The sequence below is a fragment of the Lacerta agilis genome, chromosome 8 (genome assembly GCF_009819535.1).
Source record: "Lacerta agilis isolate rLacAgi1 chromosome 8, rLacAgi1.pri, whole genome shotgun sequence".
Classification (NCBI taxonomy): domain Eukaryota; kingdom Metazoa; phylum Chordata; class Lepidosauria; order Squamata; family Lacertidae; genus Lacerta; species Lacerta agilis.
Window position 1 is genome coordinate 18,609,442 of NC_046319.1, and position 14,352 is coordinate 18,623,793.

Here is a 14,352-nt window from a genome sequence, read left to right on the forward strand (position 1 = left end):
TGTGCATGCACACTTCTTCAGATACTCAGATATCTGAAGAAGTGTGCATGCACACGAAAGCTCATACCAAGAACAAACTTAGTTGGTCTCTAAGGTGCTACTGGAAGGAATTTTTTTATTTTATTTTATCTATACCATAGATACAGATCTTGTCAAACATTGTCCAGCTTTCCTGGTTAATTTCTGGCGCGCATTTCCACAAGTGCTCACTCCCCAGCCTCAGTTTGCAGAACGTTAACGGCACCTCTGGTACAAAAGCTATTTTGCTTTTTGTTGTATAGTCCCAGACCAAAGTAAAGGATCCTATAAGCTTCATTGCAATGTGACTTTTAAAATACATGATTTAGAGATGGATGGGAACAGGAGTCCCCACCCACCCATGGCCAATTGCATCATGGTGTAGAGGGGAGGGAGATTTTTGTTGGAATCACAGCTATGGAGGAGAGAGCAAGACCTTCTCTTCCCATCTACTGTGGTCCCAAAGAAAAGGTCCTCTCCTGCCATGCTTAGTGTTTAGATTAAAATTAACCAGGTGCTGTTGCTAACCACCCATTTAGAGTAATGCTGGGGTGCAGAATCTGTGGCCCTCCTGATGTTGTTCAGTTCCAGCTCCCATCAGCTCTCAGCTAGCATGACTAGTAGTCAGGGTGAAGGGAGCCATAGTCCAGCAACAGCTGAAGGATCACATATTCCCCATCTCTGTGGAAATGTCTACTTTGGCCCTGAATTAAGTTGTGTTGGCCATAGCAGTTTCACAACACAGACAGTGGAGGGGGGGGCAGGGAGGAATCATACTACTTAAATCAGGTTTCCCCAACCTCGGCCCTCCAGATGTTTTTGGCCTACAACACCCATGATCCCTAGCTAGCAGGACCAGTGATCAGGGATGATGGGAATTGTAGTCTCAAAACATCTGGAGGACTGAGGTTGAGGAAGCCTGACTTAAATAAAAATGCCAAGCCCTATTCTATGCAGGAAATTTACACTGGAGTTTTTTTTTACAATGACCCCCCCCCTCCCCACTTACCAATTTTTCCAGCTCTACATCTCCCAGGTGGGTCCGGGAGAGACTCCTATCTGATATCCTGGAGAGCTGCACACATGATTAGATATTAGATTAATTTAATTTCTATACCTCTTAACAAAAATATCTCCTAAGTGGCATACGGAAAACAGAAGCAGCAACAGGCAACTTAAAACGTTACAAAGATATCATTACATATAAAAATGTCGAAACAAAATAGAAAATTCTTTCCAGTAGCACCTTAGAGACCAACTGAGATTGTTCTTGGTATGAGCTTTCGTGTGCATGCACACTTCTTCAGACACTTCTTCAGACACGAAAGCTCATACCAAGAACAAACTCATTTGGTCTCTAAGGTGCTACTGGAAAGAATTTTCTATTTTGTTTCGACTATGGCAGACCAACACGGCTACCCACCTGTAACTGTATATAAAAATGTTACATTAATACAAAGCTACTGATATGCAGACCACATGCAATTTACATGTGTCCAATATGTGAGTGGCCACTCAAGCGTGCACCGCAGCAACCCGGAAGTGGCCTGAAAAGGGGGCAGAATGGGGTGGGGCATCACACACGATTACTCAGAATGCAACCCCCTGCAAATCAGGGGGTGCCTGTACAGTGGTACCTCGGAAGTCGAACAGAATCCGTTCTGGAAGTCTGTTCAACTTCCAAAACATTTGGAAACCAAGGCACGGCTTCTGATTGGGTGCAGGAAGCTCCCGCAGCCAATCAGAGCCTGCGGAAGCAGCGTCGGACATTCAGGTTCCAAAGAACATTTGCAAACTGGAACAATCACTTCCGGGTTTGTGGCGTTCAGAGCCAAATGTTTGACTCGCAAGGCGTTCGGGATCCAAGGTACAACTGTAAATGAATCGGTATCAATTCATTTTCTTCCTGATAAACCTTCCCTCTCAGCCTCTGGGTCCTCACCCAGGACCCACACAAACTGTCACCTCACCTATAAAGGTTTCACAACAAGAAAAGTTCCTGGAAACTGTGCATTGCCCTAGTCTTCTGCTCTGGTCTTGCTTTTTATGGGCAGGTCCAAGGTGGATGGTACTTCCTCAGGCTGCTGTAATAAGAAAAAAATCTGCCCTTATTTTCCCTTATGGGGTACACAAGAGCCCTTGCAAAGTCCTTTGCAGGTTCTCCATTGGTAGGAGTAAAAAAACAGAGGCCAACCAGAGAAGATTGAGAAGCAAAGCAGCTAGTAAGCTTGATCTTTATTGAAGCTGTTGCAACAAAGGCATTTCTCAGGGGAAAAGACCCAGAACAATGCAGCCATGCTCTTATAAAGACATTTCAAAATCCCTCCTGGAGTCTAGCCCACCCCCAGAAACATAATTCAATCACAAAAGAGGTGTAACCCAAGACCACCATTTCCCCAGATACATCAGAGCTACATCACAAAATGGGAGGGTCAAAGGAGGTGACTTGGGAATTTTCCACACCTGTGCCATCTCTCCTTGACCCCTCCCAGACACACATTTCTGCAAAACAAAAGGTTTCCTGCCCTGGCTGGTAGGGCTAATGGCTGTCCTTTGTGAGGGAAATGGCCCATCATCTGGCACTCAGGCAGACTTTTCACCTCCTCCCTGCAGATGAAAACACTTGGCCAGCTAGGAGTCAAAATGGAGTGAGGCCTGTCTTTCTGTGCTGTTTTCAGACATGTTAACAATTATTATATATCAGGGGTGGCCAATTCCCAAGAGGCTGTGATCTACTTACAGAATTAAAAACTGGCAGTGATCTACCCCCTTTTGGGGGGTTCAGGTCAAAGTTGTTGAGCTTTTTTGGGGAGGAGGAAAGCCCTGTTTTGGGGGGCTGCAGGGCAAAAAAAGAAGAGCTTTTTTAAGGGGAGCCAAAGTTGTTGAGCTTCTTTGGGGGAGCCAGTGATCTACCACAGACATCCAGTGATCTACCAGTAGATCACGATCTACCTGTTGGACGTGCCTGTTATATATATATGAAAGACCTTAAAATTCTTACAACACTGCCCACAGCTGTGTCCCATTCTGCACTCTCCACACCCACTTCCAGGTGCAGCAGGTTTGTTGAGTTTCCCGGGGGGGGGGGGTGTTGGTCCAGAGGATGGGAAAAGGGTCTTCCTCCACTCAGCTCTTTCTTCACCCTCTCCTTCTTCTCCAGCTGCAAAGGATGCAGCTCAGAATTTCCTGCAGGATGGGTCTTTAGCTAATATGGTATCTGGCCTCTTCATCACCCTCAGCCTTTGTAGTTGGAGTCAGTCAGGACCCTGCCCTCAGAGGCCAGGTGGGGAAAGGCCTGCAAGTCAGGGAGCAGGTCTATCCAGGACTCACAGCCAAGATGAGCTCAAGGGACCAACGTCTGACTTGGTAGAAGGAAGCTTGCTATATTCCTCTCCTTGCTGTGGAGAGCATTCCAAAATTTTGTTATCACTGGACAAGGGAGTCTGTGTTACTGGACTGTGGATCTCCAGCAGCTGCGACCTACAAGCAAAGTGACCATGTAAGGACAGGGTTCTTATGCTTTTTTAATTGTCAAAAGTCCTTGCAGTAGTTTAGTGTTTTGTGTTGAACTGGGTAGTGGGAATCACGGTTTCAGATCCCAGCCCAGACTTGATGCAAACTGGCTCATCTGGGCATATTGTGCTGCTCATACTGTGCAGGGCTTTTGAGAGGCTTACAGTCTTGCCAGGTGCAGAGGCTTCAGATCCTGGCTCAAATTTTCACTGCGAGCTCCGTAGAGGAACATTGGGAATATAATACGCGGCTTGTAAGTGCTAAATAAATCATTGCACGAAAGCGGTGATTTCTTTAAGTGCAAGGAAACCTTTCCTTCATAGGGGCCAGTTCACGTTGTACGTAGACTCCCAATGACTCTGTCCTCCGTTCGATGCTGAATATGTCAGTTCCCCTTTATTAAAAAGAAGTGTGCTTGGGAATCGCTGCCACAGGTTTAGGTGGCTTTCCAAGCCCTGTTAATGGAGGAGTCATCTCTCGATGGCTTTATGGAACCTGCCCACTGAATACCAGTTGCAGGAGAATGCCAAGAGAAGTCTGCAGTGTCTTGTGGGCTTCTTGGGGGGTGCTGGGTTAGCCACAGTGGAAACAGGGCTTTGTTCTGGTCCAGCTCATATGATGCTGCAGTCATTTGCAGGTGGGACAGTGCCCCACTCATCTCAGCCAGCCCCCACCTTCCTACCTTCTTACAACCGCTCCAGGCGGCAGCATTGCCTATCTTCTTCCTCCCTCTTAGTCTCAGTGTTGGCCATTGTAGAACTCTGCAGGGAGGAGGCAGACGGGCAAAACTAGAATGTTGGCTCTGCCTGTCATTGGCTATAGCGCCACCTGTTGTTGGTCTCCCTTGCCTTCTGCCCCGGTGGGCGGGCAACAGGCGTCACTGTTGCATGGCGATCCTGCATGCGTAAACCAGTTCACTGTGGCAAAGAGAGGAGAAAGTGTGATATGCAGGCTTGGGGGCTATGCAGAGTCTGCCGCCTTCCTTCTGGTATAAGGGTTGCTCAAAGGGAAAATGCAGTTTTTGTAAACAGCCTGCAGCAGTGATGACACTATGTGTGTGTGTGTTTTGTGTCTCGTCATGGCTAAGGACAGATGTTGGGTGGACAGTACCAGGCACTGACAGACAGTCCCTTCTGCAATGCGTGCCTTATTCTTCCAGTGAAAAGCAACCAGTTGCTCAGTGCTGTTTAAGCTCCCAGTATTCAGAAAAAAAGCCAACTTAGCTGCGTTCTAGTCACCACCAGGGGCAGGGGCAGGAGAGGAGTTTGACCCAAGCTGGTCAGCTTAATATCTGTGAATATCTTTCCCCTTCCATTAACTGTTTTATCAAATTTAACCATGTAAATTAGAAACAATGTGACATATTAGTGGCTAATAAATGAAACATTTCGATGTTCTCTTGTAACAGCTAAAATAATACTAACAAAATAAAAGTCAGGATTTGGTGTAAAGATAAATCAGTATCCTATGATGTTTTGGTATTATTTAATTTACAATAGAGTCACAGGTATGGATGTTTGACAAATGGAAACAGAAATGGGAGCAGAAATTGCTGGTGTTAACTTACCCATCTTGTTTTCAGAATGGAAATCATTCCTGCAAATGCAACCAGTATTTGCTGTTGCTTTGATCCAGCAAACAATATCATCCTATTACTGTTGATTGTAACATTTTAAGAACACACACACACTCTCTCTCTCCTCTCCTCTCCTCTTTTTTTTTTTTTGAAGAGTGGGGGTAACCCCCCCTGTAAACAAACAAACAATTCTCCCTAGAAAAATATGATTTAGCCTCCAGTTGAGCTGATTTCAGCAAATGGACAAGGGAGTGAAATGAATTAGTACCTCCACAATAGCAAGCATGACATAGCTCTATGTTCTGATAACCGCATCAGAGCAGCTGATACATAGCTCTTGCTTCAGGAGCCAAAATTGTGGATCTTTGTAGCATCTCTGATTTGCTCTCTGATAGATGCTGGGGTGAACTGTTGATCCAGTGGGTTAGCAAGTTCTATCAATAAGATGCTTCTGAGGACTGTTGCTTTAACACTGCATCGTTTTTTGTTTGTTCCGGGACACAAGTAGCTAATAAGCCTTTAAGAAATCAGTATCATGTACACCTTGGATGAATGCTCCTGTAATGCTTTTTGTGAACACCACCAGCATGGTTGCATTTTGCTATTCTTCTGGCCTTTCTTTGCTTTCATTCTTCTATTCTTGCAGCATGAGGCTGATGGAGATGCAAGGAGGCCAAGCTAAGGATCAATAGCAAAAGAGTTCTTTATTGACCACAGGTGGCTTTTTATCTTTGCCAAGCCTCATCTGGAGCACTGGCATGTTAGAAGCATACCATGTCGTTTTTAATGGGCCAATTCACTTTCATTTTAAAATGTGGCATTGACTGAAAGTGTAATATGAACTGGGGCCAGGTAGCGCTGGGCTGTGGGCAGCTGTCCGAAATGAACCAGGAACCAGTGAGCCACAGCCCTTCCATAAAGAGGCAGGGTTGATACATAAGCCAGAAGCCTTTGGGCCCTCCTGGAGAGGAAGGCCTATAAAATACAACCTGTTCAGGTAGGGACCTGGCTGGACCAGAAGATCTCTTTGGCTCAAGTGTGCTTCTAAGCTGTTTGGGAAACGTCTTGTCAAAGAATGAGCCGGCAGTAAATCACACTGTTTAAAGTTGGATTTAACTCTTTATTAGCAAAAACATGATCTTCACAGACCTGGCTGAGTGTCAAGGCTAATGAGCATAGCATCTCATCCCTGGTAGGGCTTACCCCAATACTGAAAGTCCCTGCCTCCCCAGCACTTTCCCCAAACAATCGGAGACTGTGCCTGTGTGCAGCCTGCTCCACCCTTTCAGCTCTCTTCTGGTTCTGGGAGACAAGCAGGGAGGGGAGCTTGACGCAGCAGGATGGGAAGACACCCGTGACTCTTCGCCAGCCTGACTCATCTCTGCCTGTTGGCTTCCCTTCTCTGCTTCAGCTTCTGCCTCTGGACTTATCCTGACCACTGACTCTCCCAGCTCACTAAGCCCTGTTACCTCTTCAGCTTCTGACAATTCCTCTTCCCAGTCTTTCCCCTCTTCTCTCTCTGACCACTCATCGCCATTTCACCACCACTCCCTGGGCTCAGCCTTCTTCCTTTGGGGGTTCCCCAGCTGGTTCCTCCTACCACCCCTCTGCATCATCCAACCAGTCCATGGCAGGTCTGCAGCTCAATGGTAGGTCATCTGCTTTGCATGCAGAAAGCCCATGGCCCCTAGGTTCTATTCCCAGCCCTAGGTAAGGTTGAGAAGACCCACTGCCTGAAACCCTGCAGAGCTGTTGCGAGTTGGTGCAGGTACTACTGAGCTGGATGAATCAGTGTTCTGACTCTGTACAGGGCTGCTTCCTGTGTTCTTTGAACTCCCTGGATTAACTCCCACCTTACCTCTGACAGCTGCCTGCATCTCAAACCTGACATCTGGGAATCTTGGCTGTTGTGTGATGATGCCAGTAATAAGAAAAGAAAGTGGAGGAACTTCTAATGGGGGACTTACAGTGTGAGCAAATTACCAAAAAGCAGTAATGGCTACTTTGGGATGAGTTACTTGTGGCATTGCTCAATCATGCTGAACAAAGCAATTTGGAAAGTGTTGTTAAGGTATCTTTGCCCTCTTGATCCACTTGTCCTGCCACCTTTTCCTGCTTTTTATTCCGTGCGCAAAGCATTAATAATGGTGGGAAAGTGTTATCTGAATCAATACCCACCTTATAACAATGACTCCTGACAGTGAGAAGCGGAGTTCAAACCTTCGGGGAGGAGGGAAACCTCAATTGCATAGTTTTCTATCATACTGTCAGTCATGTATTCAGGCAGTTTAGCCATGAATGCCAAGCCCCAAATCTCAAATTTGGAGGATTAGAGCTCTACCCGTTCTTTGCAGTTGATGTCTTTGCAGTTAATTCCATTGTAACTGGTAATGCCCCCAAGGAACAGAAGCCTTACTTGGGCACTAAAAGGCTTGTGTGATGTGGGAAGAGCATGATTGTGGTCCCACTACCCTCTATGTGTTGGAGGCAGTGGAAATGGCGCACTGCCCCATTGATCTCAGCCGGGGGCTTGCCAGCTCCCTTCTTCATAGTCTCAGTGTTGACCTTGGGTGGAGGACTTAAGTAGAAAACTCTGTGCCTTGCCTGTTTCTTTATTTGTGCTGGTGGCCAGAGAATTATAAGCTTGTGACATTTGTGTCTCGGCTCTGAAGGTTCTTTCTGCATTAGTGTGGCTTATAGTGAAAAAAATAAAATTACTACCTACCTACTACATTAGTTCACATTTAACAAATGTTGTATGTTGTGGAGGGGGAACTATAGCTCAGCCATAGAGCTTGCATGCAGAAGGTTTCAGGTTCAATCCCCAGCCTCTTCAGATTCCAGTTCACAATCTAAAGCGGTGTTTCCCAAACTTAGTTCTCCAGCTATTTTTTGAACTACAATTCCCATCACCCTTGACCACTGGTCCTGCTAGCTAGGGATGATGGGAGTTGTAGTCCAAAGCAGCTGGAGACCCAAGTTTGGGAAACCCTGGAGAGCTGCCACCAACCAGTATAAGCAGTGCAGAGCAAGATGGACCAGTGGTCTGAATGGTTATAAGGCAGTTTCCTATCTATCTTCCAGTAAGTGAATGTGAATGTCATGCAAATCCAAGCATGCAAATTGTTATCATCTTATTGGACAAGAAAAAATAATGCATGCAGATGGTGCATCAAAGGTATGGAACAGGCTATAAGTACAATGAAAGCGAGGTATGTTGAAAGTTGAACAAATTAGTCGTGGGACACTCCTTGTTTGGGGTGCTGTGCTGTCTAGGGGTGCTGTGCAGCCCTCTCACAATTTTATTTGCTGTATTTGTATAGGCTGCTGAATTGCATTCTTAATGGATCATAAGACAAGCTATAGACCAGGCACCCCCAAACTTTGGCCCTCCAGATGTTTTGGACTACAATTCCCATCATCCCTGACCACTGGTCCTGTTAGCTAGGGATCATGGGAGTTGTAGGCCAAAACATCTGGAGGGCCGCAGTCTGGGGGTGCCTGCTATAGACTAATGCACTGGTAAATCACCAAATTGCTTTTCTTACCAAGAGTAGGATACATTCCCACCAAACATGGATAAAAACACCTTTGGGTGGTTGATACTTCTAGTGTTTATCTTTTGTGCATTTGCCAGTCTTTGTCCTACCACATTTAAAGCCATAGGCAGAACTAATTTTGAGTGGTTCTTGTTTCAGCGCTTAATATGCAGCTCTTGCCCAGAATCTGCATAAGTCTTCCATCTTCCTAGTCTGGAATTCTTTTCAGCAGCTGGCTGTCTCACACTGAGATGCAGTCAGGATCCAGTGTGCCATCAAACCAAGTTGCTGTTAATTTTTAATGCTCTCTCTTCTGTACTAAAAAAGAAAAGTTCTAAAGCAATTTGCCCCGGTGTGCCTTTCTCAATTTCAATAGCATTACCAGAATGATTACAATAATTAATGTGGTCCATGGGGTGGTTCGTAGGACCAGACTTGTACATATTTTTTTTGCAGCTACCTCCTCCTCCCCCCTTTAACCACAATCACCCATAGACACCGTATTGCCTTCAATGCATTTTGGCAATGCATTCTTTTTAAAACAACAACAACTGGAAGGCTGGGGTGGCAGCTCCCAAGAGACTGTGATCTACTCACAGAGTTAAAAACTGGCAGTGATCTAACCCCTTTTTTGGGAAACAAAATAAAAAATTCCTTCCAGTAGCACCTTAGAGACCAACTAAGTTTGTTCTTGGAATGAGCTTTCATTTGCATGCACACTTCTTCAGATACTTCTTCAGATACTTTTGGGGTTCAGGACAAAGTTGTTGAGCTTTTTTGAGGAAGGCCCATTTTGGGGGGGGGGTTCGGGTCAAAGTTGTTGGGTTTTTTCAGGGAGGAGGTAAAATGTTGAACTGTTTTTTAGGGGAGCAAAGGTTGTTCAGCTTCTTTGGGGGGAGCCAATGATCTACCAGTGATCTACCACAGATGTCCAGTGATCTACCAGTAGATCACATCTACCTGTTGGACATGCCTGTTGTAGTGTAAGTGTTATCTTATGTATTTTTGGTGTGTTTTTATACTGTAAACTGTCCTGTGATCCTAGGAATATAAATTCAATTAATTAATTGTCATTATTTCATTCTCTCTCATTTTCTCTCTTTGTATAGTGGAAAAATGTATGAGTTCTATGCAAGCTGGTACTCAGATGATCAAACTCCGAGGCAGTTCCAAAGGTCTTGTTCGCTTCTACTACCTGGACGAGCACAAGTCATGCATCCGCTGGAGGCCCTCGCGAAAGAACGAGAAAGCCAAAAGTAAGTGTGCGTTGCACTATGGAGGGGGCGGCCACTCCACTCACATGACTCATTTCTGTGAAAGCATTTGTTATAGGATTTCTATGGTCTAATATATATACAGTGGTACCTCAGGTTACATACGCTTCAGGTTACATACGCTTCAGGTTACATACTCCGCTAACCCAGAAATAACGCTAAGGTTAAGAACTTTGCTTCAGGATAAGAACAGAAATCGTGCTCTGGTGGCACAGCAGCAGCGGGAGGCCCCATTAGCTAAAGTGGTGCTTCAGGTTAAGAACAGTTTCAGGTTAAGAACGGACCTCCAGAACGAATTAAGTTCTTAACCTGAGGTACCACTGTATATAAAATAAATGTTCATAAATGTACAAGGCAAACACATACATAAGTATATAAACCAAGTGCCTGAAATAGTGCAGGAGAACAATCCTGAAGCCATTTTGACTTTCCCAAATTGACCTCAAATATTTCTCTGCAAGGAGGAAGGAAATGGGAAAAGCTTTTCAGTTGTCTTTGGACTGTAGGGGCTTACACCTCCTTGTAAATACACTCTGGCAAGTATCTGTTAAGCTGAGCACACAGAGATTCAGGAAGTATTTACCATCTCAAAGGAATGGCCTGGCTACGCAGAAAAGGCAATCAGATAAGGCATTGTCAGGTATCCTGGCAGATAGGAGAGAAGCGACACACTCAAATTTCTGCTGGGGACCACCTCTTTCTGTGATGTATGTATGATGTTTTTTGGGGGTGGTCTTGAGCTACAGGGTAGGCAATCTCAAGTGTCTAACAACAACAACAACAACAACAAATTTTTATTTGTACCCTGCCCTCCCTGGCTGGAGCTGGGCTCAGAGCGGCTAACATCATATAAATAATACAATATGCATAGAAAGAAGCAATCAATCGATTAAAATGCATCCCAAAATTAATTCAAATAAATTAAAATTAAAATTAAAACTGGACAAATGACAGTCCTCAGGTTAAAATTGAAAGTGGTTAATACTTGCCAGGACCAACTGTTTTCCATTGATATTATAAGGACCTGTGAGTGGGCTGGGAAACCTCCTTCGTGCTAGTTCTTATACAAAGAGAAAATTAGATTAGATTAGATTAGATTTATTTATTGTCATTGTCCGTATATACACAGTATACACAACAACGAAAATCAAACACCCAAAGACCGGATTTACCATACACATTTACACATATCTCCAACACTCTCATCCTTATTAAAACATAATCTATTAAAACATAACATAATGAATCAGACTGAATTCTGACCAAAGGCCTGGTCTATATAAGGTCTATATAAGAGCTTGCACACCAATGTTCTGGGTTCCTCTCCTCCCTCCCTGAGTGGGGTGAGTGGGGGAACCCTATTGCAACAGTTTAATAAAGATCAGGCTTACTAGCTGCTTTGCTTCTCAATATTTGCCTTTGTTATTATCTCCTGCCAATAGAGAACCTACATAAGGACTTACAACAATTTTAATTATACAAGGATTGTTCCAAGGTCCCTGAAATGGAGCATTACAGAGCACAGTGATGTCTCTCTCTGGGCATTCACCAAGCAGGATTGCACATCCAGTCTGGATTCCCTGCTGCAGGGGGTGCATCCACGCATTCAGCTGTGCGCATAAAACAACTTAAACATGGGTCTTGCCAAATGCAAGGGGGTTCTTTTAAAATGAGATTCAGAAGTAATGCAAAACACAAGTGAGTGAGAAGATTAAATATTTTTTTATTCTAAACAGCAAGCAATATATACCGGTACATACCAAGTAAGCACTTCGATCTGCCACTTGGAAGCCCTCAAGAAGTGGCAAAGTGACTCCTCCAGGTAGACTTTAGTTTGCATGACCCTGTGGCCAATCAGCCCATGCACGAGCTTCTTCCAAAAGCTCTGCCCACAACCATCCAGTTTATAGCTAGCTAGCCTGTGTGGCTTGCCTGACTGGCTACATGCAGATCATTCACTAGCCACCCCCTCCCAATGCCTCACTTTCTCAAAACATTGTCCAGCATCAAAGAGGGTACTCATCACTGTCTCTTCCTCCTAACAGATTAGGACATTATAGGCTGTTCTCATGCCATCAAAGAATTTAAGAGACAAGGAGAGGGGGGAAGGAACGGAGGCAGGAAGAGGGCAACCATGTCAGATCATTAACTCCTCAATCTGCAATTTATCTTCTGGGTAGATTGCCCAAACAAACATGTAATCTGGGACAGGGGCCCTGAGTAACACAATCCTTGGGTTTCCAAATGATAATTGAATGTTCAGCAGTCTAGCAGTCATGCACCACAGTCTGCCAAATGGCCCCAATTCAGAGGTGGGTGGTGGTGGATAAAAATCAAACTCAGACCAGGTGTCAAATGTGGGGAGGAAATAGTTTCTTTATTCAAGAGTGAGTCTTTATTCCAACCTTTTGCATGAATGCCAAGCCCACCTCCTCACCTCCTTGCCTTATTTAATTTTTTCCCCAGTCTCCATCGATTCAATCCAGGAGGTATGTGAAGGAAAACAGTCAGAGATCTTCCAGCGCTATGCGGACGGCAGCTTTGACCCCAACTGCTGCTTCAGCATCTACTATGGAGACCACATGGAGTCTCTTGACTTGGTGTCATCCAGTGCAGGGGAAGCTCGGACGTGGATCACTGGCCTGAAGTACTTGATGGCTGGGATAAGCGATGAAGACAGCCTGTCAAAGCGTCAGAGGACTAGAGACCAGTATCCTTCAGTGGAGGGCAGGGGGGGGCATGCATTTTTGATGGGCACCTTGAACACGAGGTCTTCAGCAGCCCCCCCTCCCTACATCCTCACTTCTGTTCCCCCTACCCATTTGCTTTTCCTCTTTGGGCCCAATCCACACCATCACCCAGAGGAGAAAAGGAGAAAGCAAGGGAAAGGTGTTTCTTCCTTTCCACATTCCTGTCACTGCCAACAGCTCAGGTGAGCAGAGAGTGACATTAGGTCACCGCCAACTAAGTCCTGATCACAGTAGACCCATTGACACATATGGACCTAGGTTAGCAATTTCTGTTAATTTCAAAGAGTCTACTCTGAGTGGGACTAACATTGGTCACATCTCATTGTATTGTTGGAGGAGCATTTTAGGAATTCTGTATTGCACACACTGCTTCTTCATTTGGTTTTATCTGCCTATATATTTTTTAATGTGATTAAGAAGTGCCACCATCATCATAAACAGCAGCAGCAAGGGCCTAGGGTTGTGGCTTTCTGCAGTGGGCACCTAGCTGGGGCCTTGGGCTTGGCAGATACCCAACAATGCCAAACCCTGACCGTGTGGGGTGTGTAACACGGGCAGTCAGGCATGTTCTTCCTTTGAACCCATCCTCACAATATGTTGCGTTAGTGAAGAAGGACCATTACTTCATGGCAGGGCACCTACTTTAGAAAGTCCCAAATCCTAACACTATCAGGTAAATCTTTTCTCAGGTAGCTAAGCTAGGAAGGACCTCCCTCTGTCCAAGGTCTTGGGGAGCCCCCTCCCCAAGCAGCGCTAGGCAAAATGGAGCAGTGGTCAAACAGCAAAAGTTTAGCTTGTTATGGCCACTGAATGGATGGTCCCATCTTGTGGCAGAAAGCTTGATCAGATGACCTTCCACGATCTTGTTTCTTCCTGATTTAAGTGCTCTGTTGTTTTTGAATCCCTTTATTTCTGTAGTCCCAGGGTGTCAGCCTCCATTCCATTCAGCATCTTCTCCTCTTTGCTTGCCATGGCAGAGTTGTCTCTTCTCTTTTCCTTGACTCCTGCTAAATGTGGTTGAAGCAAACCTTCGACGAAGCGGACAAAAATGGCGATGGCAGCCTGAGCATCAACGAGGTGCTCCAGCTGATGCATAAGCTGAACGTCAACCTACCCCGGCAGAAAGTCAAGCAGATGTTCAAGGTAAGGGCACTCCATTCACGGCTGCATCTCTACAAGGCAGACTGCAGGCACTCAGGGGCGATCAACTGCAATATAAACACTGAACAGAACAGCTCCTTTTCCTGTTGGGCTCTTTTCATGACTGCAGCCCCCGCAGCCTTTTTTTCCTTCATCATTCCTACCACCAGATGTCCTCACTTTCATGTTTCTTGTATGTTACTGGCATGCGAGTCACACAATGGCCACAGAAGGTGCGACCTTCATTCTCCAGGCTTAACCCTGGGAAGTGGTTAGTTTCTAGAATTGCCACCAATATTTTTTTTTCTTGCATAGCACCAAGTGTCAAGATGAGGTTTGCAGGTTCCTGATTTGTCAGAGCTTGGAGAACTGTTGAGGGAATGAACCACACTAACAATGATTGGGCTTTCCACCTCTGAAAAGCAGAAGCGCTCTCCCTTCCTGTGGGCTCCAGCAACTGGGATGCTTGTAACTTCCAGAATCACAAGGGGAAGGATCTCTCCCCTCCCCTCCTGGGTGCCTGCCTTCCAGCCTGCTTCTGC

The 14,352-nt window shown here is 45.4% G+C and overlaps 1 protein-coding gene across 5 annotated transcripts in view; it reads left to right on the forward strand.

The window, feature by feature from the left end:
* The window catches only part of PLCH2 (phospholipase C eta 2), a 278,707-nt gene that overhangs the window by 165,109 nt on the left and 99,246 nt on the right, over positions 1-14,352 (forward strand). For all 5 annotated transcript variants that reach the window (XM_033156392.1, XM_033156394.1, XM_033156393.1 and 2 more), the window contains exons 2-4: positions 9,756-9,902; positions 12,387-12,630; positions 13,684-13,813. In XM_033156392.1, the coding sequence (XP_033012283.1) occupies positions 9,756-9,902; positions 12,387-12,630; positions 13,684-13,813 (521 nt within the window). The remainder of the gene's footprint in view (positions 1-9,755; positions 9,903-12,386; positions 12,631-13,683; positions 13,814-14,352) is intronic.